This window comes from Falco biarmicus, chromosome 8 (assembly GCF_023638135.1).
Source record: "Falco biarmicus isolate bFalBia1 chromosome 8, bFalBia1.pri, whole genome shotgun sequence".
Lineage (NCBI taxonomy): Eukaryota > Metazoa > Chordata > Aves > Falconiformes > Falconidae > Falco > Falco biarmicus.
Window position 1 is genome coordinate 11,441,034 of NC_079295.1, and position 17,054 is coordinate 11,458,087.

The 17,054-nt window shown below is 39.0% G+C and overlaps 1 protein-coding gene across 3 annotated transcripts in view; it reads left to right on the forward strand.

Moving 5' to 3' along the window:
• Positions 1-17,054, forward strand: part of ERBB4 (erb-b2 receptor tyrosine kinase 4) — a 638,473-nt gene that overhangs the window by 507,777 nt on the left and 113,642 nt on the right. For all 3 annotated transcript variants that reach the window (XM_056350326.1, XM_056350324.1, XM_056350325.1), the window contains exons 18-19: positions 2,586-2,708; positions 4,181-4,279. In XM_056350326.1, coding sequence (XP_056206301.1) covers positions 2,586-2,708; positions 4,181-4,279 — 222 coding nt within the window. The remainder of the gene's footprint in view (positions 1-2,585; positions 2,709-4,180; positions 4,280-17,054) is intronic.

Genomic DNA, 17,054 nt, shown 5'->3' on the forward strand with positions numbered 1-17,054 from the left:
GCAGAGCTGTTCTGATTTTTGTATTAAAAATGTTCAGGTCTTCAATCCACTTACCAGAGAGGTCTGTAGAAATCCTTTTGCTAACTTCTACATGACTAAACTGATGGAATGAATGAAGCTAGTTCAAGATGCTAGTTTTCCATACATATATAGATTCATAGCTTCTGAAGACGGAAGAATATCCATGAGATCACAAAGTCATTTTCCACTAGATTTTTGAACTCCTGTCCCACTCTCAGCTGAACTTCTGTCTTCTATCCCAGTTCATCAGTACATTTAGCAGCTCTCATGCTTGATTACAGATTTTCATCCAGTGCATACTTCAGCAAGCTTTAATGCAAACTTAAGCTGATCAAGAATGCTTAAGTGTAGTTTGCCACTTACTGTTGTTCACAGTGCCTGTATTGCCTTTGTGGTCCAGATTTTATCAAAGCCTGTTAGTTGGGATCAGTAATAATAATGTATTTTTTTAATCCAAGATACTTCCCAAAGCTTAACCAAATTAATTTCACGGTTCTACTGGCAAACATACGTAGTGGGGCTATAGGAAGTAGTGCTATGCCCACTCCTACCTGCTCTTTGAAATACCGGTAATGGAGGGGAAAGTCTACTAAGTATATTTAAACGTAACATTAAATCGCTATCTGTCAGCTACAGCAAAGGTGATTACTATCTTCTCCTCAGTTCTATACTTAAGGTGCTTTGCAAGTGATGATATTTTTAAATTAGGGTTCCCCTTTGTATGATAATAAATTTTGGGAATACTGTTAGCTAGTGATTCTTTGATAAGGCTTTGTTAACACTGCTGTTTTCAGTTCTGTTCCAAGGGTCCTGCTCCTGCTCATCTCCACTGTGGAGCCTGGGAGCAAATGATTTATGCATCCCCAATCTGTTTGCCTAAGTATCTTTATGTTTGGCTAGAATTTGTGTTGCTTGTTAAATACTGTTCAGCTATATAGAAATCTTCACGATACTCAGGGCCTTTAGGTACATAAATCTTGCCATTGTATCAACTCCTACTTTAGCATAAATTATTTTAAGCAGGTAGTGTTCATTGTATTTGGGAAGTACTGGCTTTGAAGTCCAGCTCTCATTCTCCATTTGGTCAGATAAAAGCAGTGGCTGACAATAGTCCCTGGGGAACCAAGACCTCCTATTGAACATGTGGGGAAGCTGTTGTCTTGGTTTAGAAACTGAAGATTAAATCAGGAGCCTCCTGACCATAAACACACAAGCAGCTATAGCTTCAGCTAAAGTCTCTTTTTCTAGCTGGAGGCTGTAATAGACCTATCCTTTCTGTGAATCATTCCCTGTAAAACTCTACAAGCACTCTTTCAGACCCCCGCAACACTTCTTTCTGCCATACTTGTGATGTTGGACGGTGGCACAGAAGCTGTTTTCACCCTTCACAAACTGGAAATACAGAAACCAGTCTGTCTACTTCTGTTCACAGTAAACCTTGTTTCTTTCACGGTGTTAGTACTGGACATCTGAAGTGGGAAGGAGAAAAGAGAGATCACTCAAAAAAAATCCTACAGCTCACAGATAATTTCTGTGATAACATGACTTGTTGCTGTTTGGCTTTGTTATGTTTTCTTACCCCAGTAATTTCCAGATACTGGTATTTTTACCTGAACAAAACTAATTAGTCTGGTCAACTGTTTAAGTAGTTGATGGTGCCCAAAGAGCCATAGAAGTAGTTCTCAAATCACAGAGCATGATGCATTTATCCTTGTAAACAGACAACCTTGAAATGCTGCAGTGGTTTCAGACCAATTTGAGTAGGAGTAGCCCTGAATTATTTTTCTTGTCATGTAAAGGAACAGACTATTTTTCATTGTTTAGAGTATTGTCCCTTTCATGTATTTTTAATTTATTTTAAAAGAAGCATTGTTTTTCTGGCAGAGATGGGTAACACTGAGAATGAAGAGCAATTTTAACTGAATGTGCCAAGGCTTATTTACAAAGTTTCTTGGGACATCTTGAGCAAATTGTTTAATTGTGCCTTTTGTGCAGTAAATTAGTGGCTGTTATAAATTAGTGGTCTGCTGTGAGATGTTTTCTCCTTAAAGCTGTATTCCTGTGTGGTATAACAGAAGTTTAGGAAAACAGTCCCTTCCCAAAACAGAATAATAATGTGATGAGCCATTAAGTCAGGGCTATTAAAAAGAAATATGGCCAACTTAAAAGATACTAAAATAGACCAAAAAAAAAAAAATGTGGTGCACTGATAATAAATGCTGTATATCTGTCATGTAGAAAATATTTATACTGCCTCCATTAGCAAAAGTCCTTGGGTGTGTTATTGTGACACCAATTCAATTTCCAGTTCATACTTCCATCCATGCAGTTGCTGGTGGAAATTTTTTACATGTTGAGCGAGGATTTTCTTTATAGTGTCTCTCAGTTTCTTAGCATTGCTTATTTACTTCTGAAGGTGAGAAATCTCTCAAGTTGGCAGGTCAGTGGTCAGTAGACCCCACCGCTGTCTTTTCCAGTATTTAGTTGGATTGGTTGTTTTCAGTATCAACTTCTGATGGGTCTTCACATTTTCAAATATTTAGCTGTTGGATTTTTCTTCATAGCTTGTGGAACCCTTGACTCCAAGTGGTACAGCACCCAATCAAGCACAGCTTCGTATCCTGAAAGAAACTGAGCTGAAAAGAGTCAAGGTTCTTGGCTCTGGAGCCTTTGGAACTGTATACAAGGTAAGAGTCTTCACTGTACAGCAGTGAGTTCCCTAGTTTAACTTCTGAATGGTCAAGTTCTGCATTGCATCAACGCAGCCTGCACTGTGGATGGGTTCATGAGCCCTGTGTATCTGGGAAACTCAGGATAGTGGAATTGTGTGGGAGGGGCACATCTTCAGGCTCAATTGTTGGCTTCAGTTTTAATGCAACAGGCTCAAATGTTGACTTCAGTCTTAATCACACAGGCAGATCTCGTTTCTCAGCAAGAAAAGGAGTGTCAGCGACAACCGTTCTTGCACACAAGAGGACTACACAAGCTGGGCTGTCTTGATATTAAAATGCAGTATCAACGTTTGTCATTCTGTTCTTGCATAATGGCTTTTCAGTACACTTTTGGAAAGCTAGATAACTTTTTCTCTCACTTTGCAACTGTCATGTGGGTCTTGTAATAGTAGTAATACCTTGTAAAACAGTATTGTCACTAGCTAAACTGTAATACTTTTTGTTTCTTCCATTTAAATAGCAAAGATGAGTTATGTCAATGCACCATTTAACAACCAGGATGTAAGAGCAGAACCCACAAGGGAAAAAATACTTCAGTTAAAGAGATTTTTGGTTTTGTTTGTTTTAAGGTCTGTTGGTCATGTCCAAATCTCAAAGACATGAAGTAGGGCTTAAAGGGCAAGTAAACCAATCACCCAGCCCTTTGGGAGCAAACTAAACCTGCCAAATCAAGGTGGTAGATCAGAGCACTGCAGAAAGATAGTGCATGTGTCTTCAAACTGGGCAGGAACATACAGGCCGGGTCACTACAGCTTCAAGGTCATGGGAATATATTTTTGAATAATCAGTCTGAATATACTTAGGCAATAATAAAATGGTTGGGATGGGTGCTATGAAGTTGCCAAGAAAGATGGAAAAGTTAACCCAAAACACACACAGTTTGTCGATTTTAAGTTTACTTTTTAGCCATCTAAGCTTCTAATTTTCAGATATCAATTAGATAAATAGCCCTAAATGTTTCCTTCTAAATACGTTGTTCTCAGGTGTCCTGTCCCAGCATGATAGTATGACCAGGTGATAATGAGTTTTGAGAGCTTCCTGAAGCTTCAGTGAGTTTAGTGTCAGAATCCAAAGAGAAAATCCAGTTTTTTGTTCAACTTTATCAGCATCAGTAGTCAGTGGAAAAAGGATGTGCATCATTGACATGCTGACATTATTCTTTCGAAACCCAGTTGTAGACAGAAAAATCAAGGAGGGCTGATGAGGACATCCACTAATACAAAATCGTTCATATTGCTTAAGGGTTTGCTTTTGGCGTACGAAATAGTTTTGTGAGATTTTTATTATTTTATAGCTTTGTGTATTCTCAGTTCTTAGGTTCATAACTGATCTGCATAATGTGACAGAATGCATCAAAAGGAACTGTAACTGTGAATGAAGGTTGTATGATTGTTGTCTTACTAGTCTTCTGTCACTTCTTTTTTTAGGGTATTTGGGTCCCTGAGGGAGAAACCGTAAAGATTCCTGTGGCCATTAAGATCCTTAATGAGACCACTGGTCCAAAAGCCAATGTGGAGTTTATGGATGTAAGTATGAGATGATCAGTGTCTTTGAGTTTTGGTGGGGTGTGTGTCTTTCTGTAGTCCACAGAGATTGTAAAGGGAATTTCTGCCTGCTTTTTTTCCTTATATTAAAATAGTAGAAGGAGGCTTGTACACAGGACCAATATTCTGCTGATTTTCATCAAGTGCTACAATATCATGTCCATAGAAAAACTCAGCTGTGAAGATATTGTGTGTAGGCTGTTACCCCTCTTTCCCTTAGTCTTTGACAAACTGTCTCAGTGTTAAGGCATATCCACAGCATTCTCTGTTGCAGCAGTATTTAAACAAATGAACAAAACCAACCAAGCAAGGTTACACCTCAGCTGTGGGTAGGTCACTGCTGCTTCTCTGAAGGTGTAGAGCTAGGCAGGTATGTATGAGGCAGTGCTCTGCCCTGTTCAATTTATTGCATATAGCTCATCCCGTTCCAGAGCCGTAAGTACCTGGGCAACCAGGGCAATTTCAATGCCATGGTAATGAAGGGCTGGGTTTTTAACTGCACAGATGTCATGGACTCTTAAGATGCTTGGAATTTTCTTATAAATGGTCTTCCATCAGTGGAAGGCTGGAACTCCTCTGTCTTATGTGCCAGATATTTTATCTTTCCGTGGCAGAGAAGCTAAAGACAAGATAAAGGAGTTGCAGGGGAACATCTTACCATGTATGTGAGTCTCCACTGGTGCAGAACTCACAGGAACAGTTTAGCCTCAGCTCTCTTCTGCTTCAGTGTTTCTGAGGTCTAAGCACCGAGAAGTCAGAGCAGCAAAGCATAACAGGGAGGGGAAATAAAAAATGAAAAAGTGCTGGATTTTAAAAACCCTTTTGCTTTACTAATCTGAAATATTGTTAATAAGAGCTCAGGATCATACTTTTCATGAATGTTCTGTGTTCACAGAGACTATGCACTCAGTTTTTAGCTCTGTCAAGATCAAGCTTCATGGACAGTGTGTCCTATTCAATGACAATTTTTTGACAAATCTTAGGAATCTGCACTTTTTCATAAATCCCTCGTGAACCTGAAAATTACATAGGAATTCTAAGTCATGAAGATCTGTTCAGTGTATAGGCTTAATTTGTCTAGCATTAATGAGTCTGTAAACCACAAGGAGAATGTACTCTCATTATATAGTCTGTTCTTCCATGCAGAAATGAATAGAAATGTATAGTTACGGGTTTATCTGTTTCAGAAAAATTATCACGTGTGAGTTCTTAGGCAGTTGAGTGAAGGCTGTACAGATGAAGGGATTTCCTGCTGTGCTTTTTACAGAGCACTGCACATTTTTATGTAGATGGCATTCAGTAATCACTGTGCACAAACAAACAAACAAAAAGGCCATTTTGGCCCCGTTCAAAAGGAATAAATTGCACTAAAGGGATAAAGAGTATCAGATGTTTGCTTAACGGGCAAAATAATGGTCAAGAGTATTGTTAATGGTAGAGCTGTGGAAAGAGGAGAGCTTGTATTCAGCACTTTTTTGAAGTGAACAGGCAGGGAGTGCAAGGCCACTGAATGCGACCTGCACTCCATAACCGATGCCAACATTCAGCGATGTAGAATCCAGCCTCGAGATGAGGGAATTGTCACTGTATGAAACTCAGTGGAACTTGAGCAACTTGCACCAGCTGAGGATCTGACCCCTGGTCTGATAGAGAAATAACAGTAATATCTCCTCTGATATTGATTAACCTTGAAGCACTCTACAAAGAAAACGTAAGATCCTTGTTAAAGCACAAAGTTACTTGTCTGAGGTTTCATAGCCAGCTTGATCAGCTGATTTAATTCACTGGACCACATTTCCCTCCGTGTTAGGATGTACGCATCATAACATCTGGAAAATGGCTCAGGGCTCAGAAATTATGAAGGTTTTTTGGAAACTCTAGAGATTTCAACGATGTAAGGTACAGCCACACTAGGAAAGGTTTCTCTTTAACAGTTTGTCATGAATCTCTGTCCCAGTGGTAAGAAGGTGAGAGAAAAGTTTGTTATTTTTAGTCTTAGAAGTTAATAACCTAAAGATTGTTTTTAATCATAATAAAAATAATTTGACTTCATCATTAGTTGATAAAAGTGACAATATGGAGAATTAAAATGTTTTGTATCAATATTGCATTTAGTATACGTACAGTGGTCTGTAACATCCTTTGCTGTACTGCATTGATGAAGAAGACTTCTTCTTCTGAAATAATTGCTTGTGCATTTGTACAGGCATTCCTGCTCTCCTCACCTCCTAACCCAGTCATTTATGTCCAGAAACAAGCCACATTTGTAAAGAGAATGAGCTAGACAATGTTTATGGTTTTAATGTGACCACTCCTCTGTCCCAGAAAGGACATAGTTGCAAACTTTTTACAATTTTAAGCTATTATGAGGACATAAATATCTTTCATTGAAGAGTAAGCTATAGTAGAAAAATGTGTTTTACTCATTCTCATCCAAAACTTTGGTCAGTATAACTATTCTGATAAGACTTTATCCTGCTTACTGTAGTTATTTTTTAAGGAAAATTTAAGTGTACATATGAAGCAAAATGCATCAGTTGTGATTTCAGTAAAAATAATATTATGAATAGTCATTGGTTAAAAGTAGTTGTATCCAAATTTTTTTAAAGGTATGTAGGTGGTTAAGTGCCATTATGAACAATAGTGGGGATTAACTCTTTTTTAAATGTCCAACATGTTAGTTGTGAATGAGAAGATAGTTTAATGAGGAGGACATGTCATTATATGAGTTCCACCCTTGACTTTCACTTTTTTGTATTTGTCAAGTACAGGTGTGCTTTTATCAGCAATTACTTCTCACTTGACTGTGTATGCCCTTGTACTTGCAAGTAAAACTTAGCGTTCCTTTTAGAGAGGCTCTGGAGAATGTAAAGCCTCTTGTAAACAGCACTTTGTGTATAGAGAGAGTACTTGGGACACTTCAGTGTCCACAGAAATAGCTGGTATAGATGTTAGTGGCATTGTCCATAGACTTTGGTTAAAACTTGTATTGTTGGCAGAATGTAAGTCTAAAAGTGCTCTGTGAGCTCCTGAAATTCTGCTAAATGTTATGCTAAAAGAGTAAAGAACAACAATTTGGCTACTCAGCTGTCATTTCAGCACCGTGAACACCTAGTAATGGATCTGTAATGACTATAATGATATAATGCATGATGTTAGCACCTCTTATGGCTAAACACCTCCCACCCTTCTCCCATCAGGAGAAGATGAATTGGCCATCATCAAAAAGTACATCCCCTGTCTGGAATTTTTCTTCAAGGAGTAGCAGCAGAGTGTTTTTTCTGGGCTTTCTCCACACATTCCCAGCTAGCTCTTTTTCTTTCACTCTGCTCCCTGCTTTCCTACATAGTTTTTATCACTGCAGTAGTCTGTGTGTGTTACAACCCAAGCTGAAGTCTACTAAGTAACCCAGCCTTCTCCAGGGCAGAAGCAGAATGTATATGTGGACTTCTACAGATTTCTTTACACCAAGCAGAGGTTGTTGCTACGTTTTGTAAAATGCAAGTTTACTGTTTTTTCCACTTATTTCTGCACACATATTATCTCTGGAATAATTTCACAGTCTAAAGAATTTCCCCTCAGGTGTTGAAACAGTTAGATGCTTAAGTTGCAGTGTAGCTTTTCCTCCCCACTTGGCTGGTCACACTTCATCATCCCCAGAAGGGCGCTGGAATTTGAATTCAGCATGCAGGTGTTCTTGCTACTAATCTGCCTGCAAGCATGTCTGGGAGGGGAATCACCAGCAAACACCAGCAGCATCAAAAGAGAAGGATATCCTGCTCCTCACCCTAAGAATGGAAATGGAATATATGAGGGTCCAGAGTTTTAGGGAGGGAAGAGAGGCTTGTTGTGAGGAAAAAAGGCAAATATGCAGCTAAGAGGCTACTTGATAGTAGAACAGGGACTTAGAATTTCACTTGTGAGAACAATTTCCACTCCTCAGCCTCAAATTATTTGACTGTTATGATTGTCTGGTAAGTTAAGTAGCCATTGCCCTGATCAGACAGTTTAACATCAAACCAGATGCTCAACTGATTACGTAATACATTCTATAGTCATGCTGCAGTTAGAAAGCATAGCAAACCATCTTTAAGGCTAAAAACCATATATTTAAACTAACTTGTCATGAGGAGACAGACAATTGACGAGGGTCTTTCCTCTCTAGCCCTCTAAGCTTGGTGTTTCCAGGAAGTAATCCTGTGAGCTGTGATTTTGTCCAGGTTTTGATCCACTTACAAGTTTAATCTATCCTCTCTGAACTTAAATACTCCATTATCTGTTAGAAAATAATTAGAGACTGCAAGCACAAGCCTGCATACACAGAGTTCCTTGGGAGTCCCTGAGCTCATTGAGATGAAGACAGTTTGACTGATGGTGGTCAGCTGATACTGGGCCAGAAGCTAATAATAGAAGGCTGTGCTGCTTAGCTAGGTGAGAAAGTTAACTTGGGAAAAATTAAACTGAATGGTTTGGGATTTATGGTTGGAAATAAATTTCCCATTCTCATTTGTTTCCTGGTAAGAGAGCTTCAGAGGCAGTTGGTTTCTTTTATGGTTTTATAATTAAGATCTAGGGGGTTTCTTGACTTCGCCTGGACTTACTGTAGTTTCCCGCTGTCTCTAGGAGCAGCGTTCAGTGTGCAGGAGAGCATTTGTCAAGCGAAGTGTAAAGGTAATAAGTGACAATGACCTCCACCAGGCATGCAGCAAACAAATTAAAGCTGCATGTGGGGGCTGATACCCACATGTTTTATTTATGTCTAGCCTAATTAACTAAATTAATAAAGCAGTCAGATGTACTGAAAAAAGACAGAGAAACAGCTTTTCCTAAATTCTAAGCCTGTCTTACAGTGAAGACACATCCTCAAGACATATCAAACTTATTCAGAAGTTTCAAGAAGAAAAAAAAAAAAAATTTACCTTACTAGCTAAAGAGGATTTTATCCCTGTTAGCTGAAAACCTTTGGAAATCTGGATAGGTCTGGATGCTTTCTTTGTTTCTTCAGGTATGTCTGGATACCATTGTGGAAAGTACACTGGAGATACAGCTATCTTGTCAGGTGGGGAGTGTGGGAGAAGACTTGCCTTCTCTTGGTTTCCGCTGTGGGCATTACACATAGGAAGGTTCTAAGCCAAAGCTTCTGGGTTCCTTCCCTGGTGCATGGTGGCTTTCATAGGACGGCTCAGCTGACAGATGCATTTACACTGTCTCCTTATAAGATCCTGCTTTATATGGCAATGTAGATGACTGGAGAAATACTTTTGTCTCTCCCTTGATTTATTTTTTAATTCCTTGTATACATCTGATGCTACCTAGCCTAGTGTTTGACCCAAATCTTCAACAGTCTGTGTAGATGCTTCTGAAAGTCTGAAAAGACATTGCTACTAACAGCAGTTGGATAGTACATCCAGGCATCCCACAGTTGTTCCACTGACTGCTTGGCAAATGCAACCGAGTTAATCTTAAGCCTCAGTTTAAAGGGCAGCTTTAGGATCAAATGAAATCCTTTATGGCAGCGGTAAGATATTTTTCCTTATCCTCTTCTGCTGTCATTTATGTAAACATCCTCCTTTCCAACTGGCATAAGGGGTCTCTGTAAGAATAGCTGGTAATGAACAGCAGTGTTGCTGCACTACCTGGCAGTCTGCTTCAGCTGCAATTCAAACAGGTTTTCACTCCATCATGTTAAGTTGCTGGGAGTGAGGGGCAAAGGGTGACCTAACTCATCTGATTGTAGGCTCCCTTTTGAGCAGTCTTCCTTCTTCCTCCCACTTACACACACTGTAAGTGTAGCCACTTAGGAGGGGTAACTGTTTGCCTGTCAGTTCCAGGCACAGCAGCTCACTGTGATTGCAATTACAATTTCCAACTTGTCCAGAGATGCCAGAAATCAAGCCGTCCTTGAGAACTCTGCATACCATGCACAAGCCCCAGGAGTGATCAGCCTCTAAGAAGCTGGAAATCTGATCACTGCTGAAGGTTAACTGCTTTTAGTCATCTGAAGATTAACTGTTTCAAGGTCACATTTCTGTTATTTCCATCTTAAGTAATAATTTTCTCTTTAAATGTTTACTTATTCTAGTAATTTTTCCTTCCATAGTATGTGAGGGTAAGATGTGTGTATGTGCACAGGGATGTTAATTTTCATATGCAAGAGCATGTGGCTGTACAGAGAAAGTATATACACAGAAATGATGAAGTACAAGCACAGACAGACAAATCAGGCTGTTTGGAAACAATTCTGCTGGCGTAATACTAATTGGAAAGTGCAGTGAGGGAAAGAGAGTTGGGGGAAATCTGAGCCCTGTTGGGAGCTGTGAATTTGCCAGTGAATGTAAGAGGGACAGGACTTCACCTTTGGAATCATCCTTCCAAGAAGTCTGCCACAGGTATAAGGGAGAAGCACATGCTTTAGTGAGGGACTGATGATACAAGTTATTCCTAAATGAGTTAGATGGCAATGGCAGAACTCCTTATTTAAGGTTTGTATTGCAGACTTGGAAATCCTGCATAAGGTTGAGTAAATCTGCAAGTGGGGAGAAGATCAGGAAGGGAGTGTTAGTTAATCCACTGAGAAACATAGCTGTGGATTAACTGAAACTCTTAAAAGTCTAATCAAATTCAAGAAGTAATTTTGACTGTGAAGTGTGTGTGTATGAAGGAAACATTTTGAACTGATGTATTATGTTTTCTTTTCAAAGGTATGAGGTACACCAGTAACATGGTTACTTTGTAGTGTATGTTTGAGCTGGGTTACTGAAACATGAAGTCACTTACTTGCTTAGCTGTATGTGGTGTTGTTATGAAGGTCACGATCCCATAGTTTCCACTGTTTAATCAGGGCACGGTAGGAGAGAGCTTTTTTGGAAAAGTGTTTAGATATTGAACAGGCAAAGGATGGGAATTGAAAAAAAAAAAAAGGTAGAGAAGTGGTCCTATCAGTATCAAAAGTGGTACACAATAGTTTAATTGGGAGTCTTAATCAGAAGCTCTTGGGATTTCTATTGCCATGATGAGTTTTCTGTTGCTTACAATACTGTGGTTCTCTAGTTCTTGGCATTGTGCTGTATGTCTCCACCCTTTACTATATGTTATATCTGGATCTGAGCCAGAATCCTGTCCTCCAGCTTAATATTTTTCCAATACTTAATTTCTGGATGTGGGCTTTCAGGAAAGCAATTGAATGCACGACAGTAAAAATTTCTGCTGGCTATTCTAAGGCCATGAATTCTGGGGACTTGACTCCCAATGTGATATGTTGGCGGGTGCTAGTTTTTTCATCTCACAACCAGTGGACGGAGTGATTTAAGGCAGAGGGGAAGATGTTATCTGTGTGGGAACAGATCTTGCTGGAGTGGTGGGCTATAGCTGATATGTAATTACACACATGAGAAAGCCTTCCTTAAAAATCAGCAAAGTGACTGGGAATACTGGAATTCTTTGCAGAGTCTTTCTTACATTGAGATGTGAAGTGCAAAAATAAAAGTGGCAAAACTTGGTAAGATGGAAGATGAGATCGTTGAATAATGCTTGATATGTTATGAGAAGAAGCTGACACAGATATCCAGTTTTAAAACAGCTTTTGGCACCAAGAACTGGACAACTTTGCGCTGACTTGCCACTGAAAGAAACAGAAAGCCTGTATTTAAGAAACTTCCTATGGCTTTGCATTTTTTCTTTGTGCCTCCAGCTCATATTAGCAATATAAAATAGGCACATGTTACTGTTTAAGTTCTTAAAGGGTGATGCGTATGCCAGAATGTTGCCACACTGATAAGAAAATGTAGGTTTTTATAGGACCTCTGTTAATAAAAAAGGGGTAGAGTTTCCACAGGCTTAACTGTAATGCATCCCAAACAAGCCATCTCTAGATCGAGGTTAATAGTGAATCTAATGATGTTTGAGGGAATGACTGAAGAAATGTCTAGATATTTAAGTCAGTGGAGCTGGCTATAAAACTACGTGTATAAGCTGGCTAATCATTTTTGAAGTACACTTGTCTGTGATTTAGTTCAGTGCCAGATGGGTAGGCTATTGCATATCATATTTTTCATGAAAGCAGGCCAATGGGGTTGTGTGTGAGCTCCAGCACATGCTGCAACTCACAGATCAGCAACAATGCAGAAAGTGAGCAAGGGCAAAGAGCCCTGGAGGATCAATGCATTGTATTTGTCATACTTATTTTCATACTGTCCAAGTGCCAAGTCAACTTAAAGTTAAGGGAGAACAGGGAGGGGGGTTATGTGGGTTATGTTGTAGTGAGGAAAAAAAAAAATATCTAAGATGCCTTTATACATGCAAATACTGACACCGTGTCCTTTTGTAATAGAAATGTAAGGGTACGGAAGCACAGGCTTATAAGAGCTGAACTTGAAGTATCACTGTAAAAATATATTTCATCTTCAAGAAACTGCAGTTTGGAACACTTCTCCCTTAGTGCTTTGTTGCAGATAATCCTTAAAAAATTATTTTTCATGTCTCAGTGCTGATCCAGACAGCTCTGATGTATCAGCAACTATCACAAATCTATAAAAGTGAAATAATTAACATCTGTTCATATTAATATTCTACATATTATTTACAAGCAATAGTGAACTGTCTCTATCGCTACTTGTCACATAGTTGTAACGGAAGAAATGCAATAGGGAAAATTGGTACATGACTGGCTTGCTGATAATCTTCGTAATATTCTGCCAATACGTTTTAGACTTTAGTGCAATAAGTAGGATAAACAGAGCTGAGGTCACAATGTGGCTGACAGTCCACAGAGCAGTAATTGCTTGTTTGAAATGCTTGGGCCTTCAATACTGAAACTATATTGCAAAAATAAAAAGATTTTTCACAGCAGTATTTTCCATGTTAACTTTGGTGTTGTTTCTCACTGTAATATATGGCATCTCTTGGACCTAGTAAGATCAGAAAACCTTTGTGCTGTGAAAACATGGTGAGGTTGTCCCTGCCCTGAAAGGTTTCAATCAAGATACAGATAAAGGGTAGAGGAATGATTATTACTGTACCCATCTATAGATGGGACTCTGTGAAATGTGACACAGATCTCGTAACTGCTAAGCAAATTTTTTTTTTTGTTATTTTTTTTATTTTTAATTACATTCTGGCTTTAAATTGGTTTGGAATGTTTACCTAGAAAAACAGATACTGATGAAGGGTTTTTTTCAGACAAAGCTGTTTTATCTACTTACACACTGAGAATGTGTCTAAAAAGATGTTTGAAAACCCCTCACATTTGTTATCAGTCAGTGCTTTCCCTCAAGTCAGGTATTTTAAAGAATCTGGATGACACTTGATATAAGGCAAAGTGCAATAGGCAAATGGAAAGAGAGAATATGTATTCTTACCCCTTAGTTATTTATAAGGTGATTACAATTGTATTCTGAAGGTTTCTGCTTTATCTAGAATATCAGCTTTTCAGTTACATAGACGAATATGCATTGTACAAAATAGAATTACATGGGTTTCAGATAGACCAGAGCCTGTTGTGATCTTAATGCTTTACATGACAAGTGAGGTAAAAAGGATAAGAAAATATTTATGTAGATTTGTGAACTATGTTGACAAATCGCAGCTGTGTTGCATTTGCTCATATAAGCTTAAAAGGCATTCTTTGATCAATGTTCAAAGACAAATTCTGTGATATGGAGCAGGATCAATGCAAAGGTAGGAAATGTCTGAGTTACAGTCAAATAACAGTTTGTCTGACGGAATGTAAGACCTCAATAAAGTAGGTGAACATGGAACAGGGACTAGCTACGGGCAGTTCCCCAGGCTTCGATTTACTGAGTGGACGTAATGTCAGTGGATAGGCAACCCCCGGGCTGAATATAGTAGGAAGCATTCTTTGGTGTTGAGGATGATTTTGCTGGCTAGGCAGTGCCCTTTGATGGAGTTCGGTGGGATGCTTTGTATATGTATATAAAAGCAGAATTTAGCTCTTTCTATGTTTTCTGAAGCCAAGCAAATTATTGTTTTTTAAATGGAAGTATTGTTGGTTTAGATCCATGGCTACAGTCACCTGCTAAAAATACAAGTCCTCTGAGAAGTTATTGTAGTAATGAAATTGTTTGGAAAGAAATGGTGTTTGAAAGGAAAGAAAGTGAGTTTCCTTGGTGAAATGTTTTCTTGGCAAAATATTTAGCAAAGATTTTTTGGTTAAGTATGTTAACTTGCTGGAACCAAATGGAAGAGTTTCTGATGAAGCTTTTCAGTAGGGGATAAATTCCCATGAATTCCTCAGCTAGAAGATGTTTTAGAAATACGGTAGATTGAAATTCCTGTTTTGTCATTTTCTGAATGAACTCTGGTGGATTTCTGTTTCGAAGTCATTGGTTGTTTCAAAACTCAGACTATGTTTATTAGACTGGATTGTTGTCAAATCCAAATTGGAATACTAAACATTTTTTGCATGTAATTAATTTGTGGACAGCAGGGAGGGGTGGGAGGACTGCGGAATTTTTTCTTTAGCTGAGTAAAGGATGGGAAACAATTTCCAGTGCTAGGATCTGAATTCTCTGTCCTGTCTGATTTTTAAGCAGAGCAGGGAGCTGCTTCTGTTTCCTCTGTGACTAATCTCTTATCAAGTGAGAGCACAACTTACGTTCTTGACAGTGCTGTCATTCAGATGAGAACATAGATCTGAGTAAAACTTTAGACTACTGAGGGTTATTGATGTCGATGTTTATGTGACATCTTGGCAAGCTCTCAAAGTGTCCTAGAGCTCCAGAAAGCATCTTAAAAATAAACCATGTTGTATCACCATATCAATGTTTCTAGCTCAACTAAAACTTGCAGATCAGCCTCCTGGTCTGCAGTTGAGATGGTGCTGAAAAAGTGAGTGGCACTCACTGCTCCATGTGGACATAAGAAGTGCCACACAGAAAGAGTATTTTCTTATCATGTAATCTCCTTATATAGTATAGTCCTGAAAGACACATTAATGTACGGAGATGTCTGCCTCCCTCCCCTTCCTGTATAAATGCTGCTCACTCACCCCCACTACACCCAGCGGGGCAGGAGAAAATGGGAGGAACAGGAGAAAACTCTGGGGCCAAAATAAGGACAGAGAAATCGCTTGCCAATTCCTGTCACAGGCAAATCAGACTTGACTTGGAGGATTTAACTTAATTTATTGCCAATTAACATAAATATTTAATAGTTGATTTGGTATTAGCAAAAAAAAAAACCCCAAAACCCCAAAAATATCCCACAACCCCATGTTAAAACATTTGTGGAAAAAACTTCACCTTTTGTTGCCCAGCCTCCTGCCACAGGAGCCTCCCCTGCAGCATCCCTGCCACCAAAGCCCTGCCATTTACACCCAGTGCTCCCAGTATTTCCATTCTAGGAGTGTCCTAAAGCTGGGCCATATCTGCCCAGCAGCAGAGGTAAGGAGCACATCACTGGATGCAGAAGGACTTGGCCAGGACGGAGATTCTGCCATCGCAGGTGAGGTGCAGGGCAGAGCCTGGCCTCACAGCAGCTGGGAGAGGCAGTGCAGTGCACACAAGGTGGGAAGTGTATGAATTTTGGTGGTGGCAGTGATTTTCTTTCAAGCGATTTTAAGAGGTTTTTAGTTTTTTCTTTGGGAGAAGAGTAAGTCAACAGGATGGTGAACGAAAGAACAAAGAAAGTAGAGAAAAGCAGGGTGGAAGAAGGACTGTAGAAACTCAGGAGACTATAGCAAGCAGAGTAATGCTGAAAGGAAGGAAGTGTTGTAATACAGGAAATGTGTGGCAGCTTTTGGTGACTTTGTGGTTCACTGATGCCAGCTTGGTCAAAAAAAAAAGAAATCTAATGGTGAACCAAAAAGTCCAATTACACTTCTTTTGTTTAAATATCATCCTTTTGCAGTACTTGAGTCCTAAGTGTGATGCTGTTATGCAATGGAATACAGATGAGGGGAACATGGAGAAGAGTCTATTTTGAATTCTCTATTGTGAGAGATGAAACACATGGGTTATGGGCAAAATGTGTCTTTGATTAAAACAACTCTTAATGTTGATAGTACACTTGATAAAAGGTTTTAGTCTGATGCTGTCCCTTTAAATTGATCCTGAAGGAGGAAGGAGTTTTGAGTGTGTGATTAGAAAGTCAACTTTTTCAGTGATACCAAAAAATTTCAAAACAGTGCCCTAAGATTCTTCAGAAAGAAGTGAGAACTTGATGGATTTTTTTTCTCAATCACTTGTTTTTGCCATCACTCATCTTAAATCAAAAATCAAAGCAATTACTCCCTCCTCCTGAAATGAATCTGCAACTAAAGTTGAAAATGTTTATAAGCTGGTCAGCGGTAAAGTCTGTTTACACTCCAGCTTGAATAATGCTGAATGATTGCTTTTTTTAGACTGTACATTTAAAACTTAAAATATTTTTTCTAGCTGCATCAAAATAGTAAGAAATAAATCACTTTTGACAGGCTGTTCTGAAATAATGATGATTGTCACAAACTCTTAAGTAAAACGTTTGTCAGAATGGTACCTTATTTTTACAAAGAGATGTGCACGCTGTTAAACCACTTACACTCAATTGGCAAGTGGGGATGGACAGTCTGAAACCCACTGTTACTTTTTTTGCAGCTTTCAATGGAAACACATCTGGTTGCTGAGGTCCTGAACTCTTGGCCACTTATGCATAAAGCTGAACTGAAAATGGGCTAGACTTTGCTTTCTCGTCACCAGAATCAGTGGTGGGGGGAGTTTCAGGGAGATGGTGGTTAGTACAAAACTCTAGCTAGACTTCCCTA